This window comes from Prunus avium, chromosome 8 (assembly GCF_965620075.1).
Source record: "Prunus avium chromosome 8, drPruAviu1.hap1.1, whole genome shotgun sequence".
Taxonomy (NCBI): domain Eukaryota; kingdom Viridiplantae; phylum Streptophyta; class Magnoliopsida; order Rosales; family Rosaceae; genus Prunus; species Prunus avium.
The window spans coordinates 40,215,183-40,240,223 of record NC_142291.1 but is presented as its reverse complement, the minus strand read 5'-3'; the positions used below and the strand labels follow the sequence as shown (position 1 = coordinate 40,240,223).

General features: G+C 38.7%; 6 protein-coding genes across 6 annotated transcripts; all 6 read left to right on the top strand.

Moving 5' to 3' along the window:
• The first annotated feature begins 1,215 nt into the window (after positions 1-1,215).
• Positions 1,216-2,429, top strand: LOC110749327 (Adenine nucleotide alpha hydrolases-like superfamily protein). Its single transcript, XM_021949408.2, has 4 exons — positions 1,216-1,584; positions 1,721-1,830; positions 1,937-2,061; positions 2,173-2,429. Exons 1-4 carry the CDS (start codon positions 1,395-1,397, stop codon positions 2,255-2,257), a joined length of 510 nt encoding a protein of 169 aa, XP_021805100.1. The 5' UTR covers positions 1,216-1,394; the 3' UTR covers positions 2,258-2,429.
• A 1,793-nt stretch (positions 2,430-4,222) lies between these two features.
• On the top strand, positions 4,223-6,283 carry LOC110749381 (small COPII coat GTPase SAR1A). The gene is made up of 3 exons (XM_021949476.2): positions 4,223-4,608; positions 5,080-5,211; positions 5,680-6,283. The coding sequence occupies exons 1-3, from the start codon at positions 4,480-4,482 to the stop codon at positions 5,998-6,000; spliced, it is 582 nt and encodes a 193-aa protein (XP_021805168.1). The 5' UTR covers positions 4,223-4,479; the 3' UTR covers positions 6,001-6,283.
• Positions 6,284-6,883: 600 nt separating this feature from the next.
• Positions 6,884-7,982, top strand: LOC110749319 (uncharacterized). Its single transcript, XM_088245479.1, has one exon. It carries the CDS (start codon positions 7,120-7,122, stop codon positions 7,705-7,707), a length of 588 nt encoding a protein of 195 aa, XP_088101605.1. The 5' UTR covers positions 6,884-7,119; the 3' UTR covers positions 7,708-7,982.
• Positions 7,983-9,781: 1,799 nt separating this feature from the next.
• On the top strand, positions 9,782-14,068 carry LOC148292730 (putative beta-D-xylosidase 2). Its single transcript, XM_088246356.1, has 6 exons — positions 9,782-10,367; positions 11,396-11,674; positions 11,821-11,990; positions 12,070-12,167; positions 12,246-12,605; positions 12,694-14,068. The coding sequence occupies exons 1-6, from the start codon at positions 9,969-9,971 to the stop codon at positions 13,743-13,745; spliced, it is 2,358 nt and encodes a 785-aa protein (XP_088102482.1). The 5' UTR covers positions 9,782-9,968; the 3' UTR covers positions 13,746-14,068.
• A 6,507-nt stretch (positions 14,069-20,575) lies between these two features.
• LOC148292729 (small COPII coat GTPase SAR1A-like) lies at positions 20,576-22,636 on the top strand. The gene is made up of 3 exons (XM_088245974.1): positions 20,576-20,961; positions 21,433-21,564; positions 22,033-22,636. The coding sequence occupies exons 1-3, from the start codon at positions 20,833-20,835 to the stop codon at positions 22,351-22,353; spliced, it is 582 nt and encodes a 193-aa protein (XP_088102100.1). The 5' UTR covers positions 20,576-20,832; the 3' UTR covers positions 22,354-22,636.
• A 600-nt stretch (positions 22,637-23,236) lies between these two features.
• Positions 23,237-24,335, top strand: LOC148292728 (uncharacterized). Its single transcript, XM_088245973.1, has one exon. It carries the CDS (start codon positions 23,473-23,475, stop codon positions 24,058-24,060), a length of 588 nt encoding a protein of 195 aa, XP_088102099.1. The 5' UTR covers positions 23,237-23,472; the 3' UTR covers positions 24,061-24,335.
• The last annotated feature ends 706 nt before the right edge of the window (positions 24,336-25,041 follow it).

The window sequence follows — 25,041 nt, the reverse complement described above, 5'->3', positions numbered from 1 at the left end:
TGACATTGACAAGAACAACAACAATGTTAGTATGCATGCATGGTTGAGCTTGAGCTTGAGACTTGAGAATGGCAATGGCTTGGCTACCTTGTACAACTAAGCCCAATTATTTAAGATGCTTTAATCTAGCTTCATGCAAAAGTTCAAATAGCTTTCATTAAAAAATATAAATATATTCAAATAGCTCTTGGGAAAGATTATATATATATGGTCGTTCTGAGACCGCTTGTTAATGGATGAGGAGGAGATGCCAAGTTGCACTAGTAACAGCAACCGATTTGGACCTACTAAAAAGACATGAAGCTAGCTATTAATTTGCCTTGTGCCTTGTGCCTTGTGGATGACAAAGATGACGCTTTCTGGGACCATGGCTTTGGAATTTAGATAGTAAGTATTGGATTTGGATTTGATGGAATATAAAGTATTTCATAAATATCTCCATGAAGGCGTAACCCCAGCGAGCGAGCGAGCATTGTAAAAGAGGCACTTGTTACTTATTAGTGATATATAGGTAGTAAACATCAAAACTTGTCAAGGAAAGTGCAGTCAATTCAATTCCCAGAACTTGTTTTCACTGTTGTTACTACAGGAAGATAGTATAGGCTTCTCATTCTTTAGGAGAAAGACTTCCATGAAACGGGAATAGCATTACTTTGCTTGCTATTCCCAACAAATAACGCTATAACACACGTAACAGAGCATTATTAGCCGGAATAGTAAAATATTGTTATCCTAGTTGCAACTTAGTTTTTCTCCTTTCTTCAGAGACCAAAATTACATAAAAAAAATATCTTCTAGGCAAGTCATAGTCTGGCAGGATGTGAATTATTGGATGACCTTCTTCCTTATGATTGTAACACGTCTGGTGGGCTGAAGATTCAAACTTAGCCACTCTGTCTGAACTTTCTAGAAGAATATTGAAGGATGACTGTATATGTCATTTCCTCGTTCCCTACTTCCAATTCCAACCTAATTAATCATTATTTAGAGTCTTTAACGAAAAGGGATCACCTGGTTAAAGCATTGGTTTGTTAATTAATTTGCGCATGTGCCAAACCTAGAGGAGGAGGAGGAGGGGGAGGAGAGGACAAGGAGCAGTTAGTTATTTTCATGTCAATAGTTTACTATATAATGTATGGATTTGGGGTCTGGGGTTTTAATTTAATTTAATTTAATTTATTTCCCTTTCAGAAACTAGAAACACTAATAATTCATGTATCTATCTAGCTAATCCGACGGCACAAGTAACCCTACAGGCTACAGGCTATATATACATAGATTATCATTCATTTGGGTTTGTGTGTATCATTGTATCAATATCTTGAGTGAGTGAGGCCCCAAACAAACAGAGCACTTTGGTTGATTATAGGCTTATAATTAAGTTGTAGCAATTAATGGAGGGCGAGGGCGAACATATGAAGAACAGAGAGAACAAAATTGTGGTGGCAGTAGATGAGAGTGAAGAAAGCATGCATGCACTGTCCTGGTGTCTGGGAAACCTCTCTTCTTCTGAAAACACCAGCAACACTCTTGTTCTTCTCTATGTGAAACCACCGCCAGTCCGTTCCACTTTCGATGCTGCAGGTAATTAATTGGCAACAAGCTATTTAGATTTTATTTTGGCTTGGAACCATCACAGCAGATATGTGATGTGTGATATGATGATGATGATCGTGTTTGTTAATGAACTAATTTGGAGATGGTGTACTTGATTTGACAGGATATATGTTTTCCAGCGATGTAGTTGCAACCATGGAAAAATACGGCACTGACATGGTCAATTCAGTGATGCAAAGAGCCGAAGCTGTCTACAGAAATTTCCACACCAATGTATAGATTTATTTATTTTTGTTCCTGTAAAAGTACAAGTGATTGTGTTTAATTTGAAATTAGTATTAGTATTACAAGTTGTAATTAAGTTGATGTGGTGATGCAGGCACATGTGCATATTGAGAGAATGGTAGGGAGGGGAGATCCAAAGGATGTGATATGTAATACGGTTGAGAAACTTAGAGCTGATACCTTGGTCATGGGAAGCCACGGTTATGGTTTCCTTAAGAGGTGAGCTGCTAGTACTATCACTGCCGAATGCCGATATAATTCAATTGCAATGGGAATTTGATTGATTATTATGATTTATGAATTATCTATCTGTAATTAATCCTTCTGCAGGACTCTTGTTGGAAGTGTAAGTGATTATTGTGCCAAACACGTAGAGTGTCCGGTGGTGATTGTGAAGCATCCTGCCAGTGCCTGACCAGTGACAACAAATAAATGATAATCATCAGTTTCTGTTCTATTCTTATCTCAAATCAAATGAAGAGATGGCGTTGGAGAATCCTGATTCCTGGTCTGCCTTGTGTAATTATAAAAATAAGATTTATGTTCTGCCTGTGTATACATATATCGATTGGTTACAATTAAGTTAATTACCTCTCATTGCCTGCCAAATTGCCAATGACAAGTTAAGCTCTGTCCCTGTGAATACTAAATATATATGATATGACATCATCTATCTATGAGCTATATATGATCAGATTCAATTCAAACTCTATGCCCTGCCCAGTGCCCAGTGCCCAGTGCCCAGTATTTAGGAAGGCAGGAAGCAAGGAAACAATATCAAAGTCCCAGACAGAAGACACACACACACACATTTAAATTTGAAGCTCCCATTCCCAGTAATACAGTATGTCCCAATATATAATATTTGCATTCCCCTTGGGCTTGGCTGACTTGACTTCCACAAGACAAACCAATTCATGCATAATCAACTCTCAGTGAAGGACTATGATCGCCTTCCAGCTGCTAATTCTCACATCACATCAAGCTCCCTCCACAACCACAGTTGTACCGGAACGAAATGCCTCTTAAATAGTCCCTCCGTAAAAAAAACTATTAAATCCAAAGATATAATTGTAAAATCAATTTAATTATAAAAAATATATATAAATTTCTCTCTCCCCTCTTTCTTTTCTATTTCCTTTCCTTCTCTCTTCTCTCTCTTTCTTCCTCTCCCCGAGTTCAGTCTTCTCTCTTCTCTTTCTTTCATCAACTATCAAAGTTGAAAGTTGAAAAGACTCTCACAGGCCGTTAAATATATATATATATTGCTGTATTTATATAAGAGAGAGGAGGCATTTCATTCGCAACTCTGCATCCAATTATTAAAATAAAATATTCAAGAATCTCAAGAATCTCTCCCTCCCTACCAGAAGAAGAAGAAGAGATAGAATTTGAATCAAGAAGAACTAATGGTTGAATGCAGTGACCAGAACATTAAGAACCCAAAATCAGAAGAAGAATACGCAGCGGTGGTTGGCAAACACTTGTCCATGCTCTGCCTTGACAACAGCAGCAGCTTCAAATCTCCCAATTCCAGTCCCAAGCCCAAGAGAACATTGAAAAGGCAATCCCCACCAATATCCCAACCCACCCCAAGAAAGAGAAGCTTGATCTCCCTCCTAATCCTCTTCTTCGCCGCTGTAGTTCTGAACTCGGGGAGAGGAAGAAAGAGGAAGAGAGAGAGAGAGAAGGAAAGAAAATAGAAAAGAAAGAGGGGAGAGAGAAATTTATATATATATATAATAATATTTTGAATTGATTTTACGATTATATCCTTGAATTTAATAGTTTTTTTGACAGAGGGATTATTTAAGAGCACCTATATTAACGTTAGGGACCATGAGTGATAAAAAAAACTTTAAGGATGCAATCTGATAGTTTCGCAAACGGACGTTTTGTGATAAAAAGCCTAGAGTAAAAAGAAGTACCAAAAATGTTTGTTTTCTTTGGGCTTAGCCTGCCGTTTCACCACCGAAAGAAAAAAAGAAACTAGTACCAAGTTCAGAGCGTCCCAAACAAATTCATGAAACAAGAAGCATTTTATTCATATATTATATAATGGAGGTGTCAAAAACCTAAACGGTGGAGAATTCCTTCTTGTTGTTATCATCATCCCCACACCACACAGGAAGGAAGACTGAAGAAAAGTGGTGAAGTGAAGCCTCAAGAATTCCTTGTTTGGTTCGCCGAAAGTGGGATGAACCCTCTTCCATAACTTATGAGTTCGCAACAAGCAAACGGCGTCGTAAGCCGCCATCAACGAGCAAAACTAAAGAGAACGTGTTAAAAAGAGTTACAGCAAGCAACACGTATTTTAATATTGTAATTAATTATTTTGACAATAGTCCGAGACTTAAGTTACCAGTTACCACAAACTTTACCAGAAAATTGCGTGCGTTGCTGTCTGCGTCTCTCTCTCTCATAATTCGCTCGTAATTTGGATACTTACTACTTTATTATATTCCCATGTTTGAGTTAGGGATCGTAGACTCATGAACTCTCTTCGGAAGCCTTGAACGGCAGGATCCGATAAGGCTTCGATTGTCGTGGATCCGAGCTCGACCCGATCCATTTGGTTCCGATCCGCGTGAGAATTAATTGATTGAGCAGCACCGGCCAGCCTCTGACTCTCTGAGCATGTTTCTGTTCGACTGGTTCTACGGTGTGCTGGCCTCCCTGGGTCTCTGGCAGAAAGAGGCCAAGATCTTGTTCCTTGGCCTCGATAATGCCGGCAAGACCACCTTGCTTCACATGTTGAAAGACGAGGTTCCTTCCTTGGCCCCCTTTTCTCCTTTAAATTCTCATTTTATGCTTTAATTTTCCTATTTCGGATTAGATTATTTATTGTAAATAGAATTGCCTCGGAAAGAGAATTGAGCAGCTAGATTTACAATTACGAGATCTTTAGTTTTCTCTTCTCCCCAAAAACAGTACCAAACACACAGCACAAAAATTATACATCACTTAATCACAGCCGCCCGCACAAGCAATACATCAACAACAAAGAGCGCAGGCAGCTCACAACAAGATTCAAATTTATGCCCAAAACTAGAGCAATCAGTCAAATATTAGATTATCCACGGTGGTATTTTCATTTCATGTGTGCTGCTAGACTGATAGGCTGCTAGTGTAGTGTGATTTGTTCGAATATAAATATTAGGTTGTTTGCAAATGAATTGCTCTTCTTCTGTGTGGTAAGTTTACAATTTGAGTATTGTTGGTTGTACTGGTTTCCAGAGACTGGTACAGCATCAGCCTACGCAGTATCCAACATCAGAGGAGTTAAGCATTGGGAAAATCAAGTTCAAAGCCTTTGATTTGGGAGGTCATCAGATTGCTCGCAGGGTCTGGAGAGATTACTATGCAAAGGTTAGATATATTATTTCTCTATTGTCATGTCTCTGCAGCGTTATTTTGCAATGTCTCTCTCTTGTGTCAACTTAAACCTGCTTGCAATAGGTCTTTTTTACTGGTCAGAAATCTGGTGAAGAAAGCTTCGTCCTTGCCATCATTTAGAATTTCATAGTTTAATCCATGTTGGTACTCGGTTCTTTCTCGTCCTGGTCGAGCCTTCAACTTCTCTGCTTGCTTGGTACAACCAATTTATGCATTTTTCTATAACTGATTGAAGCATCGAATATTTTGCATGGACACAAGTGTTTGTGTTGCATCTTTAATGCTCTGCATCTCAGTTGTAGAACCTTGTACCTCTGGTCTGTGATAGATGTTTAAGTTTGAAATTACTTTACTCCTTTTGTGTTGTGCTTGGACTTTCATCAGCTAGGAAAAGGTTCCAACATGGGTTATAGTTATACATACATGGTTTGCTTTTTATAGGTAGATGCTGTGGTGTACCTTGTGGATGCCTATGACAAGGAGCGGTTTGCTGAATCAAAAAAGGAACTTGATGCACTCCTTTCTGATGAAGCTCTTGCCAATGTCCCTTTTCTAATTCTAGGGAACAAGATTGACATACCATATGCTGCCTCAGAGGATGAGTTGCGATACCACCTTGGGCTGACCAACTTCACCACTGGCAAGGGCAAGGTAAACCTAACAGACTCAAATGTCCGTCCGTTAGAAGTATTTATGTGCAGCATTGTACGGAAAATGGGGTATGGTGATGGTTTCAAATGGCTCTCTCAATACATCAAGTAGGAGGATGGTCGACAACACGTACTACAGCCCCTTGAACTATCACAACCTGTGGCACCTTACCTCAAAATTTTATTCAGTCTTGTTTTATTTAGGCTCTTTAATTGGATCTTTTATTGTCTTCGGATTTGTGTGGAAGGAAATATCAATGCCACTGCTTTGTAAAAAAATTTATTTGTGGCCTCAATCCTTCTCTGGCGTATTTCTATTGTTTTGGAGCAAGGAAATAGTACTTTGTCTGAAATGACTTGTTTCATCTTCTAATGATAGGAAGTGTTTAAGAGATGAGCATTCTTGCAAATATGTTTATAAAAAATTCATTACTGATCGCTGCCTAGAAGAATTTATTTGATGGTCTGGTCGTCAATGTCAATCAGAAAAGAAACGAAAGATACTCACCACTGCTTGGCATTTTCTTGGTAATTGCTCATCCTTTTTTTGCAAAGATCCCAACTTATAAGAGTAATCTGAAAGTTTCTAATAATTACAATTAGGAAAAGGAGCTTTCTTTTGAACTTGAGCTCGGTATTTCATTACGATTTAGGCTTCAGTCATCGCAGGTATGTTAATAATTTAAAGAAATTTAGTTAACAACTTAACCTAGTTATGGTTGAACCGTTCCTTGACCTCTGGGCTCTACTAAATAAATATATGTGGCCTACAAGAATTGGCAGACTTGAGCTGGGTGGGTACCTCAAACATTTGTGACCGCAGATATAATCAAACCCAGCAGAGTCTTGAAGCAAGCTTTAGCAATGTATTATCTATGTCCTTGTCTCTCCATGAATTAGGACTAACCCCACCCCAGACCCAACGACCCCATCCAATTGTTAATTTGTATTGGTTAGTTAAGTGTTTGTATATATTAGTTACCAAGTCCACCATGTATCCGTCACCAAGATGGAGCTGGTTAACCAACATGTCCTACAAAGCCTAAGACTCCCAGTTCCACGCGTATACCTTGCTACTAATGATATATAAAACGCCACAAAACAAAAGATTTTCTTCAACTGATCATCAAAAAATCCTATGCACCTCGTGTTCTCTCTCTCTCTCTGCCTTCTAAGAGTAGTTTGAATTAGTTATCTTTTGAGCTTGAGCCCTTAATTATAATTATAATTCATGGGTAATTCCATCTCGCACAAGCAATTACATGCCAGTGCCACCGGAAAAGTGATATTGTCGGATGGGTCGGTGCATCAGTTCAACAAGCCCCTAACAGTTGCTGAGCTCATGCTAGAGCACCCACAACAAGTGGTTGTCGAATTCGGAGCGGCTGTCTCTGAAAAAAGGCCAACCCCATTGCCTGCAGATATGGAGCTAGACAAGAAAAAGGTTTACTTAATGCTGCCAATGAAGCAAGGGAAACCAGTCTCTTTGTCATCACAAGAGATTCATGGTGTTGTTTTAAGTGCAAATTTGGTTTTACGATCAAGGTCACTATTGTCATCTTCAAGGTTTTTACCTTTCCTTGCTAGGATATGCCCAGCAGGCCATCCTGGACAAGCTTGTGCTCTGCCAAACAAGGAATCTTGTGCGGAGAGGATGTCGAATTCGAAGTACATGCCACAGTTTGATCTTCCGGAAGATTTGGACGCGAGACCAGAATATTTGAGCAGGCAGTTTTCAGGCAAGGGTACTTGGAAACCAAATTTGGATACCATTAAGGAGAAGAAGGTTGACAAGAAGAAATCTCATTGGTTATTTTGAACTAATAAGAAAGATCCATTTTAGTGATGGAAGTATTTCGATTTCGACTATGCTGCATCTGCATCTGCATGGCAGGCCTTGTGCGGAAATTAATTAAGAATGTTGTTGAAGTAAGTATATATATATAAAAGATGAATTGTATGTGATTAATCATTAATTAGAGCTAATTGTAAGAGATAATGGCTGTATGAGATGGTGTAATCTGTTCAACTAGTGTTGTTGTTTTGTGTGTCATTTATGAGAGTATTTTGATGAAGGGTCTTGCTGCTGTTAATATTTCATCACAGCACAGCACAGCACAGCAGGAGGGGGAGGAGTTTTGAAAACAGAGATAGAACAAAATCGTCTAGAGCTCACCCTCACATAATAATTAATCTATTTCTTTTCTTCTTCTTATTCAACAAACTTTTCCCAATTCTCCTGTTACTTCCACGGTTGATTAACCTCACCCACCCAACTAATTTGTTTGTTTCTGTTCAGAGCTCTAATCACACAATTCATAATTAGGTACACACACACACGCACTCACTACATCTTAATTTAATTAGCATCCATGATTACTATTGCCTATGGGTCATCAGTGCAAATTAAGTTAACTAACAACTAGTCTGCCATTATCTTTCTCTTTCTCTTTCTCAACCCGGCCCCCCTCCTATTAATTACTTGTTATCTTTCTCTCCCGCTTTCTGTTGGACCCCATTTTGAAATTCCAGCTTAGTAGTTAATCACAAACAACTTTGGCCTCCGTACGTACGTTGACCAAGTGAAACCTGATCTCAAGCAGCGCTCATGACACCATAACAACAACTTTGGTCAAGAAAACATTAATTCCTGCCTGCCTGCATTGCAATTTGCATCTGCATGGCTACTCTACTGTATGTACTGTGCTAGCTAGCCTAGTGCGGGTTCAAATAAAAAAACTGGTGGCCAATCGATATCAGAGCGGAAAATCCCTGTATATATACTGTTATTTGAGGCGGTGCATGATCATGATTTTAATGTTACTCTATTCTATCATTTATTGTTATGGGAAAATGAATATGAAATTGATAATATATGCCTAAATAAAAAATAAAAAAACTGTGTCTGGACTCTGAGAAAGATAGAAGTGGGAAAAGTGCTTGAAATTAAAGGAGAAACTTAGATCAGGTCCAGTTGTTGGGCATCTTCCCAAGACAGAAGCTTTTCAATACCTATATCCATATTATATGTTATGGTACCACTACCACTAAAAAGACTAGACACAAGTTGCTGTGTTCCTTCTTTTCCCCATGCCACCATGACCCAACAACTATATCTACAAAATGCCTGCACCAACAGAATATAAAAGTCCAGGACGCCCATACAATGTTAGCCGAATTCTGCTTTCTTCTTTTTGTTTTTCTCTTTAGAAAAACAAAAACAATGCATTCTTTTTCTTCTTGTTTTTTTGTTAACAATACAATGCTTTCTTTTTCTATTTGTTTTATTTGGTGACAGTATTTAATTTAAGAAATTCCTTTTAATTGCTTTGTTCTTGCTGATGCAATGCAATCATGAATCATACATAGAAAAGTAACCTCCCTTGGAAGCAAAGCCCCTTGCTTTATATTATCATTTCCATTAGTAAGGGCTTTTCTTGGTTTACTTGCCATACTATGATTATGAAATGATGATGAGAAAGTCTTAAAATTACTTTGTTTATTTTTATTTTTAAGCAAGATTAATCTACAAGATACAATTAAGCAATTAGATTATCTAACTTCACCCGTTACTCTTACAATTTCTCTATGCGTGGGACCCGAGCCGACATCTCTTGGGAAGTGGACGACCAATGGTTATCCATTTTTATGAGCTAATGTACGTCTGCCCATGAGTGCATATATCGGATGGCCTACATAAACCTACTCTTCTGATCTTCTCAATTTATTTATTTGACTTACTTGCAAGTTACAATGGCAGCTGGTAAATTCAATTATGAATTTTGCTCTCATAAGTTATCAACTGGCCACCAACTTATATGATATGATATGATATTATTCCCCACCGCCCGCGGGCGCGCGCACACACACACACACACTGCTTTTCTCTAAGAAAGTTGAAAAAACATTATGAGTATATAACATCATTCATCAACATCCATCCAATATTCCATACCACCACCATACTTGCGTGCACTGCTGTAGCACGCGTATGGCTATATATACCGCATGACTTTTGCCTCCCCTCCCAGTCCCAGTCCCAGTCCCAGATGAGAGCACAATTTTACACTAGCTAGAAGAATGGCTGCAGCTTCTATATCCCTCATCTGCCTTTTCCTGGTTTTGGGTGTTTTCCAGCAAAGTTGCCAAGGCAGCGACTCATTCGCTTGCAACCCAAAAGATGCAAGGACCAAGGACTTGCCATTTTGCCGTGTGACATTGCCCATACAAGATAGAGTGAGGGATCTTCTTGCAAGGTTGACATTGCAAGAGAAGGTTAAGCTGCTGGTGAATACTGCTCTGCCCGTCCCACGCCTTGGGATCAAAGGCTATGAATGGTGGTCCGAGGCACTTCATGGCGTCTCAAATGTCGGCCCCGGAACCAAGTTTGGTGGGGACTTCCCTGGGGCCACTAGCTTCCCTCAAGTCATCACAACCGCTGCTTCCTTCAATGCCTCTTTGTGGGAAGCCATCGGAAGGGTGAGAGATTTTTTCTTTTCGCTTTCCTCTTTCAATTTCCTAGATTCGTCCTTCTAGCCTAGCTATAAATTTAAGGCTTCAGTACTATAATTGAAGTTGGCTTTTTTTGGTGGTTCTATTCTTTCTTTTTGTTATGATAAGCATAAGAATTTTTTTAATTAGTATGCCGGTGATGTTGTCACGTGAGCTTGATATTTATGAACTTAAGTTACTTATAATATTATTAAATAAATACATGTATTATAATATAAATGAATTAGTAATATTATATATATATAATGTGACGATCGCATAAAAAAACCTAAGTAAGCAAGCATAGTTAGTTAATCTATTGGATGGAAATTTGATTAGAGTGAGTTTCACTTAATCAAATAGTTAGTATATGCATTGGTTTGTAAGTAAGCAAGGCGTTGTGAGTATTTGGTATATATGCATTGGTTTGTTATTAAAACGTTATCAAGAATTCAAAAGTGACATAAAACAAAGAAATATACACTTTAATTCCGCTTCCCATAATGAAATATTGGAAAGTTACTTTAATTAAGATTTGGTTGATAAACAAGTAGAAATTAAGTTGTAAATACATGATGATTATCCTTATCTTGCTTTATGTCCACTCTCAAACTTTTTACTTTAAATGAATGAATTGGATATTATTTATTGGAGGTTGAGATATAAAAAGTGGGCCAACAAAACAAATGCTTTTATAGTTCGTAATGCCCTTTTTCAATGGGTAGCCCATCCCATATACTGCAGTACAAGAAGTTACATGCCATGCCCTCTCTCTCTCTCTCTCTCTCTCTCTCTCTCCAGTCAGTGAGTGAGAGAGTGGACTGTGGGAGTGGGAGTGGTTGGGCAGCTAGCTAGCTAGTTGCTGGTGGTACTCTGAAGCTCAACTCAATGAATTTGGCTCGTGAATAATATTCCAGTGACAAATTGTAGACATGCATTTGCTAAGTATACTAATTATTAATTAATGTGCGCATGAATATAATATTATTAACATTGGGACGGTGGTGGTGGTGCAGGTAGTGTCAGACGAAGCAAGAGCCATGTACAACGGGGGTGTTGCTGGGCTTACGTTTTGGAGCCCAAATGTGAACATACTGAGAGACCCTAGGTGGGGCCGTGGACAGGAAACTCCCGGTGAAGACCCTCTAGTAGTGGGTAGATACGCTGCCAGCTACGTGAGGGGGTTACAGGGCAATGACGGTAACCGCTTGAAGGTGGCTGCTTGCTGTAAGCACTTCACGGCTTATGACCTCGATAACTGGAACGGAGTTGATCGCTTTCACTTTAACGCTAGGGTAATTGAAATTCCCTCCCTCTCAATTAACATCATACGTACGTAATTAATTCCCGTGTTTTCACCTAATTTTCTTATTAAAAAAATAAGAATAAATTAACATGGCATCATGGCATCATGGCATGGGTGGGTGGTGTAACCGTGTAGGTTAGCAAGCAGGACATGGAGGAGACATTCGATGTGCCATTTAAGATGTGCGTCAAGGAAGGAAAGGTGGCGAGTGTCATGTGTTCATACAACCAAGTGAATGGTGTCCCCACCTGCGCCGACCCTAATCTCCTCAAGAAAACTGTACGCGCTCAATGGCGCCTTGATGGGTAATTTTTTTATTTTTTTTGGGCGGCAACACACACATACACACATTTAATCAACGGATTACTTGTTGTTTTCATGCAGCTATATTGTGTCTGATTGCGACTCAGTGGGTGTATTCTATGATAGCCAACACTACACGTCAACACCTGAAGAAGCCGCTGCTGATGCCATTAAAGCAGGTGAATTAAACTTGACTAGATTAATATATCTCATCTCCTAAGTAAAAGTTAAAACTAACTAATTGGATATGCATGCAGGTTTGGATTTAGACTGTGGGCCATTCCTGGGTGTGCACTCAGAGGAAGCAGTTAAAATAGGATTGTTGAAGGAGGTTGATATCAACAATGCATTGGTGAATACAGTGACAGTCCAAATGAGACTGGGGATGTTTGATGATAATGCAGCTGCGTCGTCGTCGTCGTCCTATGCCAGATTGGGCCCCAAAGACGTATGCAGCCTAGCCCATCAGGACCTCGCCCTTGAAGCTGCCACGCAAGGCATTGTCCTTCTCAAGAACCACGGGCCCTCGCTGCCTTTCTCCACCCGCCGTCACCGCACTCTCGCTGTCATTGGCCCCAATTCTGATGCTACTCTCACTATGATCGGCAACTACGCCGGTAGGTAACTAGTAATTAAGCACAAATTTACTATTTATATAAGTAAACCCTTAATATAATTAAAACAAATATTTAATCATGTTTCAAGGTGTGGCATGCGGATACACTACACCCCTACAAGGACTAGGGAAATATGCAAGTAGGACCCTTCACCAGCCGGGTTGTGCGGATGTAGCCTGCGCCAACGACACGCTATTCGGCGCAGCCATTGACGCTGCCCGTCAAGCAGATGCCACTGTTTTGGTGATGGGGCTTGACCAGTCCATTGAGGCTGAATTCAGAGACCGAGTTGGGCTGCTTTTACCCGGACGACAGCAAGACCTTGTATCTAAAGTTGCTGCGGCTTCTAAAGGCCCAACCGTTTTGGTGTTGATGTCCGGTGGCCCAATTGACGTGTCTTTTGCTAACAATGACCCACGCATCGGCGGCATCTTATGGGCTGGCTACCCTGGCCAAGCTGGGGGAGCAGCCATTGCCCGCGTCCTTTTCGGAACCACAAACCCAGGAGGAAAGCTGCCTATGACCTGGTACCCACAGGAGTATCTTAGGAATTTGGCAATGACAGCCATGGAGATGAGGTCAAACCCTTCAAAAGGATACCCTGGAAGAACCTACAGATTCTACAAAGGCCCAGTGGTGTACCCGTTTGGTCACGGATTGAGCTACACAAAATTTGTTCAAACCATACCCAATAATGTACCCCTTGTCACTGTGGTTTCCATCGCTCTTGACGGTCGCCACCACACAACATCCCTAAACAAAACAACAACAGCCACCATTAACGATTCTTCTTCTTATGGCAAGGCAATCCGAGTGACGCATGCAAAATGCAGCAAACTTTCCGTGGGTCTTGATGTGGACGTGAGAAATGTGGGCAACCGAGATGGTTCTCACACTTTGCTAGTGTTGTCTAGCCCACCACGACAAGGCGGCTGGGCTCCTCCTCACAAGCAACTGGTTGCGTTTGAGAAAGTATATGTCCCCGCCAACACTCAACGCCGAGTCCGAATCAACATTCATGTGTGCAAGCACCTTAGCGTTGTGGACGGGTCTGGAATTCGAAGAATTCCAATGGGACGACACAAACTTCATATTGGTGACCTCATGCACTCTGTCTCCCTCCAGCCCGCTACACTGTGAACTGCTTGTGTGACTGGGGCTTGGCCTCAAGTCATCACGTACACACACATATATATATATATATATATATATATATATATATATATATATATCCTAATTCATTTCCACCACCATTTTCATACTCTTTTTTTTTTTGAGTAAAGGATGGATACACCTTCGTTAAGGTCGACCTTTTCCAGCTTAACAGCAGGAGGAGGAGGAGGAGGAAATAGGGGTACCCCAATCCTTTAATTGTTTCAGATTTTGATTTTTCTTCTTTTCTTTTCTTTTCTTTTGGTTGCTTAGAAATCTTGATATATATTTCAAGTTGATTGAGCATTGAATTGATTGATGCAAATGTACGTACATTGGAAATTAATTCATACGTACAATTCTACTTTTTGTAGTATATAAAATATATATGTCTAATAAATATTCCAATCTACATGAGAAGTATGGAAGAGAAGTATGCGAACTTCAGCTATGAATGAAGAATTTGAAATTTCAAAGACGGTTAGAAAAAGTTTAATTAATTTATTAGACAGCTTCGGCCACATGAGAAATCCATTAAGAAGACTATTAATCATATAAAAGACTCTTTTTTCATGTTTCATCTAAATTCTCACATGAGCTGTAAATGAGGGTTTGCTGCACCATGCACATGCTTAAGCTTGACGCAGAAAATTAATAAGAAATTAAGATTTGATGGTATAATATGTTATTATTATATATATATATATATATTTCCGATATGTGATGCAAATAGCTAGGAAAAGCACCAAGCTTGGCAAATCTTAGGCAACTCCTGCCATCCTGCGGACAATCTTATGTTAAATGTGCATCATCATCATCAGCAGCAGCAGCAGCAACACAGATGAGGATATGATGATGACTGAGGCTGCAAATTGCATATGCAAACCCCAGGAAGGAAGCCACGACAAAAAACAAAAAACTATAACAGTATGGCTCTGATTTTGACATTTATGAGCAGAATATGAGTGAGAGAGTGACCGAGGCTATATATAATGCATGCTATGCCCATTGCCATTGCCCAAGCAAGTATATATGACTGTATGAGAGACACCACAGATTCCCACAACGTACGTACTTATTCAACTCCTTCTTACATCATCCATCATTTCTTTTTCTTTTTTTATGTGGTGAAGAATCAATTGATAAAGTCTCAGTGAGCTAATTATAACATAAAGTCATCAGTGAGCTAATTAATTATAATTAACATTTCTTCTTTGGCTTCCAAAATTGTGATGTGACCATTTAGTTTGTTTTGTAATTTGTAAATAGTTTTCCTGAAGCGCAAGGAGTAGCACTAACTATCCGAAAAGAATTTTTGTTCTCTTTTCCAAAGGCTGAGGGGCAGTGGGGTGGACCCTGGGTGGGCTCGAAATAAATTCCAAACACAACTCTTGTAACTTGTATATGATATGAGCCCTCTCTGATGCCCATGACTCCGGCAAAGGCTCCATACCTACTACTTTGCACATGTTGTGCCCAATTATTGGGCGAACCTTTCATTCTTGGATCAGATTCAGCTTTAAATCTGGTTTCAATCTAATCTGGGAGCTAATCAGCTACTGTCACGACCAGGGCAAACCATCCAAATTTGAAACTATGACACTGTCCAAGGTTATATATTTATTTAATTTCGTCATATAATTCATGTTAAAATCTTCCTTAGCCGCACCAAGTAGAAATTAATATATGTATATATATGAGGGGGGAAATTTAACAATGCCCACTAAATTCAAAGTCGTCTTCAGGGAGCACAGTTCGTAATTTATCGGGCGGTTCATTGTAATAATATTTTTTTTGCCCTATGGGTTGAGGCTATTGCAACTAGATCGAGTGAAATGATGGCAGTGGAACGGGGTTACATCAATATGTTGTTTTTTAGAGTAATTCTCTCCTAAATATTCTCTTCTCTTCTAAATTATTTTATCAAATTGAGAGTTTTTTCTTTTGCTATTTTAAGTTGGGACTTGGTTTGGCTCACCCATTCCCTACTATAAAAATTTCCATCCAGCCTTTCGTGTAAGACCCAAAATTAGGGTTGTTGCTTCGTCAACTGATGTATATGCCACTAAAAGTTAGTCATATGTACGTGATTGAAACTAACGAAAAATAGTGACAAAATTGAAGACTGGGGGAATATTGTATAATATGAAAGTTTAGGGGGCTCAAAACTTTCTCGAAATTGGGATGAATTCATGTTGTGATGTGAATTGACATATATACCCTTAAAAGTTTGTGATGTGTGTTGTATATATGTATAACTTATAACTACAAAAAGGGCTAGGCCCCAAGGTGAACTAGTAGTGGCCATTGGTGTGTATATAATGGAAAAGAAAACTTGATACAGTATTGACGATCGAACAGACATTGACATGAATTGTAAGTTTTAGCTTGGGAAATGGTTTAGAAAATAAATGCTTCATGAAGAATCATTTGATTTGTAATTCTTTATTGTGGAATCATATGCTTCTTTTGGGACAAAAAGATAAAAGAAATCGTTTGACTGCCATAATAATATTGAAAAAGAAACAATTATTTTATATATTTTGGACAACCTATTATGCATACTTGCCAAATTTGAATTGATATGTCATTTCTGACGCATGTGTATGACATTGTAAACGGAACAATTTAATGAGTTTGGGTTGATGAATGATGCTTTAGAATATTAAAAGCACATTTTATTTTGTGAGTAGTCGTTACTTAAATTACTTTAAGGATGTGAGATTCGTCAACTGTTGTTTAATTAAACAGTACAAGCGTGGTTTATCGACAATTGTCATAATTAATTTTAATTTTAAGTAAAAAAGGATGTGAGTTTAGAGATGGATGACTTATTAGCGAACAATGAACCTGGATGTGAGTTTAGAGATGGATGTGGATGTCCTATATAATATTGGAAGGTTGGGTTGCAGACTTGCAGAGGCAGTGATAATAAAATATCAGCGACACTTTTGAGCAAAGCAACAGAGAGAGAGAGAGAGAGAGAGAACCAACCCAACCCAACCCAATTAGGCTGGCGTTGTTGGCCATTTCACACTTAAGTTAAGCTAATAAACCAAGGCAAGGCAACTGGGGTGAATATGGGTTCATAAAGCTGCACGTCTTTGCACATGGGACACCTTCCCCACGTGAAATTTCATCCACAAGACACGTGCGCCCCTCAGACCTGGGCTTGAGCTTCTGCACACACAGCACAGATGTATTATTATTTTTTTATAATAAATTAAATAAATTAGGGGATTGATTATTCTAAATGCCGTCAAAATGCGCAAAGTGCAGAGTGGAATAAACAAGAAACAAGCTTATGTAATTAAATATAACATAAGCTTATGTGTTTTTTGAAAAGAGAAGAGAATATTTAGGAGTTGACAACACTATTGCCCCCTTGGACACAAACATGTCTTTGAGAATGGTTAACCACAATTTTGCAATTTGCAAAGTTGCATTGCATGAATAATCATGATGCTGTTTCTTTGTTTGTTTCATTGTTTGTTTGTTGTAAACACTAACAGCCACCCTAATGCAATATTAAATTAATAATATTGTGGGAATTAATATCTCTAATCGAAATTTAAACATCAAAATGGAATTATTAGCCGAATATCCAATCAGCTTTCTTTGCGTTAATTATTGATGGGAATGTTTGAACCCGTACGTCACTGCAAAAATGTCTATATATATATATATATATAGCTTCATGCAAAACCTAAACAAAGGGTTCCACTTGAACACCAGATCCAGATGATAAAATAGCCTACATTGACCTAGCCAAAATGAAAATACACAAGACAGACAGACACTGAGCCACTGAGACCCTGAGACACTGAGACACTGAGTCACCGAGACACCGAGACACCGAGACACCGAGACACCTCACAAGTTCACAACAAATGCCATAGTCATAGAGCTTGCTTCATATTGTATAATTCTATTAATGATTTCTACCTATAAAATGGGCCGTCTTCGTCTCAAATAAGTTTTACAACCTGGATTTCTTAGCTGTACAAAGACAAGAGAGTTGCAGCCGTCTCTATCTATCTGCGTTGTGCTTGTGTGCTTGTGTGGAAGAAACCAAACCCTTGGGCATGAGTCCAAATGGTCCCCAACCTATGGGAACGAACTTAGCTTAATTATTCTAGTATGTCATTATCCCAACCCATTACAAGACAATAGTATTTGATCATCCCCCCACCCCCCATTAATTCTTCCATCAATTTTAAAGTACCTATAGTTCAACTGGGATCGTATATATTGAATTGTTTTCAGATAGAATATTGTAACCAAACTTATGAGGTGGAGGACTCTTTCATTCCACGCAGGAAGCTGTTAGGTATTACTAATTTACTATTATATTAATTGGGTGTGGTGTGGGGGATTATGGTGCTGTATGGTACCATAAATTTTAGTTTGGGTAACGTACAATACCATAATTATAGAAGATCTAGTAAGAAATTGGAAGCCTTCTCTTTTATAATCTTGAGCATATTGATTTATTGTTTGGCAGCTGTTCTAGGCTTCATAAATTTTTCTGTCTACAACTTGGGAATCATAATAGTTACAACAGAACAAATAATCATGCATTGGATTGCAATAATATATTGAATAAGTATGAACTTAAAATCAGATTAGTTCATTTTCCAAATTACCATTTCAAAATCATGTATGGAGACAACAATCAAATTCATCATCCATCCGACCATATGTAACAAATAAATGAACAGTTCATCGTGAGGATCTTAATTATTACACCAAACTTTAATTTATTTTATATACATAAATGATTAAACGATCTTCAATTTGATTATTTTCTTTGCAAAGATAATATATATGAACAATAATTTACTAAATGAATAGTTATGATATATATACTATAGTAAAAGAGATTCTCTAATAAGTATTTTATGAAAGTTGGCCGTTGGATTGCATTCATTAAATGTGTTGATGGTTTTTTAGATGCAATCCAACGCTGAGATTATGTAACTAATCCTTAACATAAAATACTCATTGAAGAATGTCCATGTATAGTAATTAAAACTAACAAAGGAATTGTGGCCGATCTGGTCTGGATATGGGAGGGAGTGGTCCTTGAACCGTGGGACCCAACATAAGGAAATAACACGTGGATACAGGCTAGGTTCAGATGGTGACGTGGGCAAGAGCAGAGCACGAGATTGTAGGAGGAAGAGGGTTGTTTCTGGAATGGAAAGAATGAATGAGGGTGCTTTGCTTGTTGTGGGTTTGGTGGGGGCAGAGGAAAGGGAAAGGGAAAGGGAAAGGGAAAGGAAAAGGAAAGGGTAAGTTAGAGAGGGCTTTAAGACAAACCCATCTGGCAATCTATCCATATTCATGTGCATTCCATTCATTAATCAATGTGGATGGATTGTGGTTGTGGTTGAGGTTGTGGGTGAAAAAAAAAAAAAATATATATATATATATATACAAAAACAAAAGCAAAGCAAGCAAAAATCCCAAAAGGAAAAGCATGATTCCTGTGGCTTACAAGGGAAGAGTCACTTTCTACTTTCTCCCACTAAAATTAAATAAATAAATAACAATCCAATCCAATCCTATCCAATAATACTAATTCCTCCCTCTTCATTTTATCTATTCACTATTATACTACCTATCCTCAATCGTCCCATCCAAAGTCCCAAGTCCAAAGTCCAAACAAGGGAAAGAATCATAATAATTTGAATAAAATAAAAGTTGCTATTTGTATAAATATTTTATTTATTTCCCATAAAAACTTGTTAGTAAATGAATTGAGCGTTTGAAATAGCATCTTACACTCTGGCCCAAAAAAAGAAAGCATCTTACACATATCACACTATCCCACACGCACATGTAACATATTTGGTAAGCATTTGTTGAATAATTTAACCAATTATAAAGCGTGATTGTTAGAGATGAACGTTGCTATAGGGATTAACAAATTAAGAGAGGAATAAATTGTTTGAAATCTCCAACCATCTATAAACACCTACACCACATTACTTTTTAGTTTTATCTGCCAGATTAAATTAATACATAAGCTGGCTTCTCTTAACAACCTCCTAGCTAACCAATTAATCAAATACTCAACGTCATCAAACTAATTATTCTTTGATTTAGGGTTTACTTATTTAATCATTTTATCTAATCTATACACAGAGTTGGCTATGAAACCCTAAATCAATGAATAATTAGTAAACCCTAAAAATACATTGGTAATTTTTAAAATACCAAGAAAAAGGCAATGCTAATTTCTTTCAACTTTAAGAAACACTATCAGTGACATTTTCATAGGTACAAATTTAGGAAAGTTTTCATTTCTTAGGTTAAAAGTTAAACACCACATTTCGTCACATTTCTGCCCAGTTAGTTAACCAACCACATAAATTAAGGAGTCAAGTCCCGCGTTTATTTACCACCGAAAGAAAAAAAGAAACTAGTACCAAGTTCAGAGCGTCCCAAACAAATTCATGAAACAAGAAGCATTTTATTCATATATTATATAATGGAGGTGTCAAAAACCTAAACGGTGGAGAATTCCTTCTTGTTGTTATCATCATCCCCACACCACACAGGAAGGAAGACTGAAGAAAAGTGGTGAAGTGAAGCCTCAAGAATTCCTTGTTTGGTTCGCCGAAAGTGGGATGAACCCTCTTCCATAACTTATGAGTTCGCAACAAGCAAACGGCGTCGTAAGCCGCCATCAACGAGCAAAACTAAAGAGAACGTGTTAAAAAGAGTTACAGCAAGCAACACGTATTTTAATATTGTAATTAATTATTTTGACAATAGTCCGAGACTTAAGTTACCAGTTACCACAAACTTTACCAGAAAATTGCGTGCGTTGCTGTCTGCGTCTCTCTCTCTCATAATTCGCTCGTAATTTGGATACTTACTACTTTATTATATTCCCATGTTTGAGTTAGGGATCGTAGACTCATGAACTCTCTTCGGAAGCCTTGAACGGCAGGATCCGATAAGGCTTCGATTGTCGTGGATCCGAGCTCGACCCGATCCATTTGGTTCCGATCCGCGTGAGAATTAATTGATTGAGCAGCACCGGCCAGCCTCTGACTCTCTGAGCATGTTTCTGTTCGACTGGTTCTACGGTGTGCTGGCCTCCCTGGGTCTCTGGCAGAAAGAGGCCAAGATCTTGTTCCTTGGCCTCGATAATGCCGGCAAGACCACCTTGCTTCACATGTTGAAAGACGAGGTTCCTTCCTTGGCCCCCTTTTCTCCTTTAAATTCTCATTTTATGCTTTAATTTTCCTATTTCGGATTAGATTATTTATTGTAAATAGAATTGCCTCGGAAAGAGAATTGAGCAGCTAGATTTACAATTACGAGATCTTTAGTTTTCTCTTCTCCCCAAAAACAGTACCAAACACACAGCACAAAAATTATACATCACTTAATCACAGCCGCCCGCACAAGCAATACATCAACAACAAAGAGCGCAGGCAGCTCACAACAAGATTCAAATTTATGCCCAAAACTAGAGCAATCAGTCAAATATTAGATTATCCACGGTGGTATTTTCATTTCATGTGTGCTGCTAGACTGATAGGCTGCTAGTGTAGTGTGATTTGTTCGAATATAAATATTAGGTTGTTTGCAAATGAATTGCTCTTCTTCTGTGTGGTAAGTTTACAATTTGAGTATTGTTGGTTGTACTGGTTTCCAGAGACTGGTACAGCATCAGCCTACGCAGTATCCAACATCAGAGGAGTTAAGCATTGGGAAAATCAAGTTCAAAGCCTTTGATTTGGGAGGTCATCAGATTGCTCGCAGGGTCTGGAGAGATTACTATGCAAAGGTTAGATATATTATTTCTCTATTGTCATGTCTCTGCAGCGTTATTTTGCAATGTCTCTCTCTTGTGTCAACTTAAACCTGCTTGCAATAGGTCTTTTTTACTGGTCAGAAATCTGGTGAAGAAAGCTTCGTCCTTGCCATCATTTAGAATTTCATAGTTTAATCCATGTTGGTACTCGGTTCTTTCTCGTCCTGGTCGAGCCTTCAACTTCTCTGCTTGCTTGGTACAACCAATTTATGCATTTTTCTATAACTGATTGAAGCATCGAATATTTTGCATGGACACAAGTGTTTGTGTTGCATCTTTAATGCTCTGCATCTCAGTTGTAGAACCTTGTACCTCTGGTCTGTGATAGATGTTTAAGTTTGAAATTACTTTACTCCTTTTGTGTTGTGCTTGGACTTTCATCAGCTAGGAAAAGGTTCCAACATGGGTTATAGTTATACATACATGGTTTGCTTTTTATAGGTAGATGCTGTGGTGTACCTTGTGGATGCCTATGACAAGGAGCGGTTTGCTGAATCAAAAAAGGAACTTGATGCACTCCTTTCTGATGAAGCTCTTGCCAATGTCCCTTTTCTAATTCTAGGGAACAAGATTGACATACCATATGCTGCCTCAGAGGATGAGTTGCGATACCACCTTGGGCTGACCAACTTCACCACTGGCAAGGGCAAGGTAAACCTAACAGACTCAAATGTCCGTCCGTTAGAAGTATTTATGTGCAGCATTGTACGGAAAATGGGGTATGGTGATGGTTTCAAATGGCTCTCTCAATACATCAAGTAGGAGGATGGTCGACAACACGTACTACAGCCCCTTGAACTATCACAACCTGTGGCACCTTACCTCAAAATTTTATTCAGTCTTGTTTTATTTAGGCTCTTTAATTGGATCTTTTATTGTCTTCGGATTTGTGTGGAAGGAAATATCAATGCCACTGCTTTGTAAAAAAATTTATTTGTGGCCTCAATCCTTCTCTGGCGTATTTCTATTGTTTTGGAGCAAGGAAATAGTACTTTGTCTGAAATGACTTGTTTCATCTTCTAATGATAGGAAGTGTTTAAGAGATGAGCATTCTTGCAAATATGTTTATAAAAAATTCATTACTGATCGCTGCCTAGAAGAATTTATTTGATGGTCTGGTCGTCAATGTCAATCAGAAAAGAAACGAAAGATACTCACCACTGCTTGGCATTTTCTTGGTAATTGCTCATCCTTTTTTTGCAAAGATCCCAACTTATAAGAGTAATCTGAAAGTTTCTAATAATTACAATTAGGAAAAGGAGCTTTCTTTTGAACTTGAGCTCGGTATTTCATTACGATTTAGGCTTCAGTCATCGCAGGTATGTTAATAATTTAAAGAAATTTAGTTAACAACTTAACCTAGTTATGGTTGAACCGTTCCTTGACCTCTGGGCTCTACTAAATAAATATATGTGGCCTACAAGAATTGGCAGACTTGAGCTGGGTGGGTACCTCAAACATTTGTGACCGCAGATATAATCAAACCCAGCAGAGTCTTGAAGCAAGCTTTAGCAATGTATTATCTATGTCCTTGTCTCTCCATGAATTAGGACTAACCCCACCCCAGACCCAACGACCCCATCCAATTGTTAATTTGTATTGGTTAGTTAAGTGTTTGTATATATTAGTTACCAAGTCCACCATGTATCCGTCACCAAGATGGAGCTGGTTAACCAACATGTCCTACAAAGCCTAAGACTCCCAGTTCCACGCGTATACCTTGCTACTAATGATATATAAAACGCCACAAAACAAAAGATTTTCTTCAACTGATCATCAAAAAATCCTATGCACCTCGTGTTCTCTCTCTCTCTCTGCCTTCTAAGAGTAGTTTGAATTAGTTATCTTTTGAGCTTGAGCCCTTAATTATAATTATAATTCATGGGTAATTCCATCTCGCACAAGCAATTACATGCCAGTGCCACCGGAAAAGTGATATTGTCGGATGGGTCGGTGCATCAGTTCAACAAGCCCCTAACAGTTGCTGAGCTCATGCTAGAGCACCCACAACAAGTGGTTGTCGAATTCGGAGCGGCTGTCTCTGAAAAAAGGCCAACCCCATTGCCTGCAGATATGGAGCTAGACAAGAAAAAGGTTTACTTAATGCTGCCAATGAAGCAAGGGAAACCAGTCTCTTTGTCATCACAAGAGATTCATGGTGTTGTTTTAAGTGCAAATTTGGTTTTACGATCAAGGTCACTATTGTCATCTTCAAGGTTTTTACCTTTCCTTGCTAGGATATGCCCAGCAGGCCATCCTGGACAAGCTTGTGCTCTGCCAAACAAGGAATCTTGTGCGGAGAGGATGTCGAATTCGAAGTACATGCCACAGTTTGATCTTCCGGAAGATTTGGACGCGAGACCAGAATATTTGAGCAGGCAGTTTTCAGGCAAGGGTACTTGGAAACCAAATTTGGATACCATTAAGGAGAAGAAGGTTGACAAGAAGAAATCTCATTGGTTATTTTGAACTAATAAGAAAGATCCATTTTAGTGATGGAAGTATTTCGATTTCGACTATGCTGCATCTGCATCTGCATGGCAGGCCTTGTGCGGAAATTAATTAAGAATGTTGTTGAAGTAAGTATATATATATAAAAGATGAATTGTATGTGATTAATCATTAATTAGAGCTAATTGTAAGAGATAATGGCTGTATGAGATGGTGTAATCTGTTCAACTAGTGTTGTTGTTTTGTGTGTCATTTATGAGAGTATTTTGATGAAGGGTCTTGCTGCTGTTAATATTTCATCACAGCACAGCACAGCACAGCAGGAGGGGGAGGAGTTTTGAAAACAGAGATAGAACAAAATCGTCTAGAGCTCACCCTCACATAATAATTAATCTATTTCTTTTCTTCTTCTTATTCAACAAACTTTTCCCAATTCTCCTGTTACTTCCACGGTTGATTAACCTCACCCACCCAACTAATTTGTTTGTTTCTGTTCAGAGCTCTAATCACACAATTCATAATTAGGTACACACACACACGCACTCACTACATCTTAATTTAATTAGCATCCATGATTACTATTGCCTATGGGTCATCAGTGCAAATTAAGTTAACTAACAACTAGTCTGCCATTATCTTTCTCTTTCTCTTTCTCAACCCGGCCCCCCTCCTATTAATTACTTGTTATCTTTCTCTCCCGCTTTCTGTTGGACCCCATTTTGAAATTCCAGCTTAGTAGTTAATCACAAACAACTTTGGCCTCCGTACGTACGTTGACCAAGTGAAACCTGATCTCAAGCAGCGCTCATGACACCATAACAACAACTTTGGTCAAGAAAACATTAATTCCTGCCTGCCTGCATTGCAATTTGCATCTGCATGGCTACTCTACTGTATGTACTGTGCTAGCTAGCCTAGTGCGGGTTCAAATAAAAAAACTGGTGGCCAATCGATATCAGAGCGGAAAATCCCTGTATATATACTGTTATTTGAGGCGGT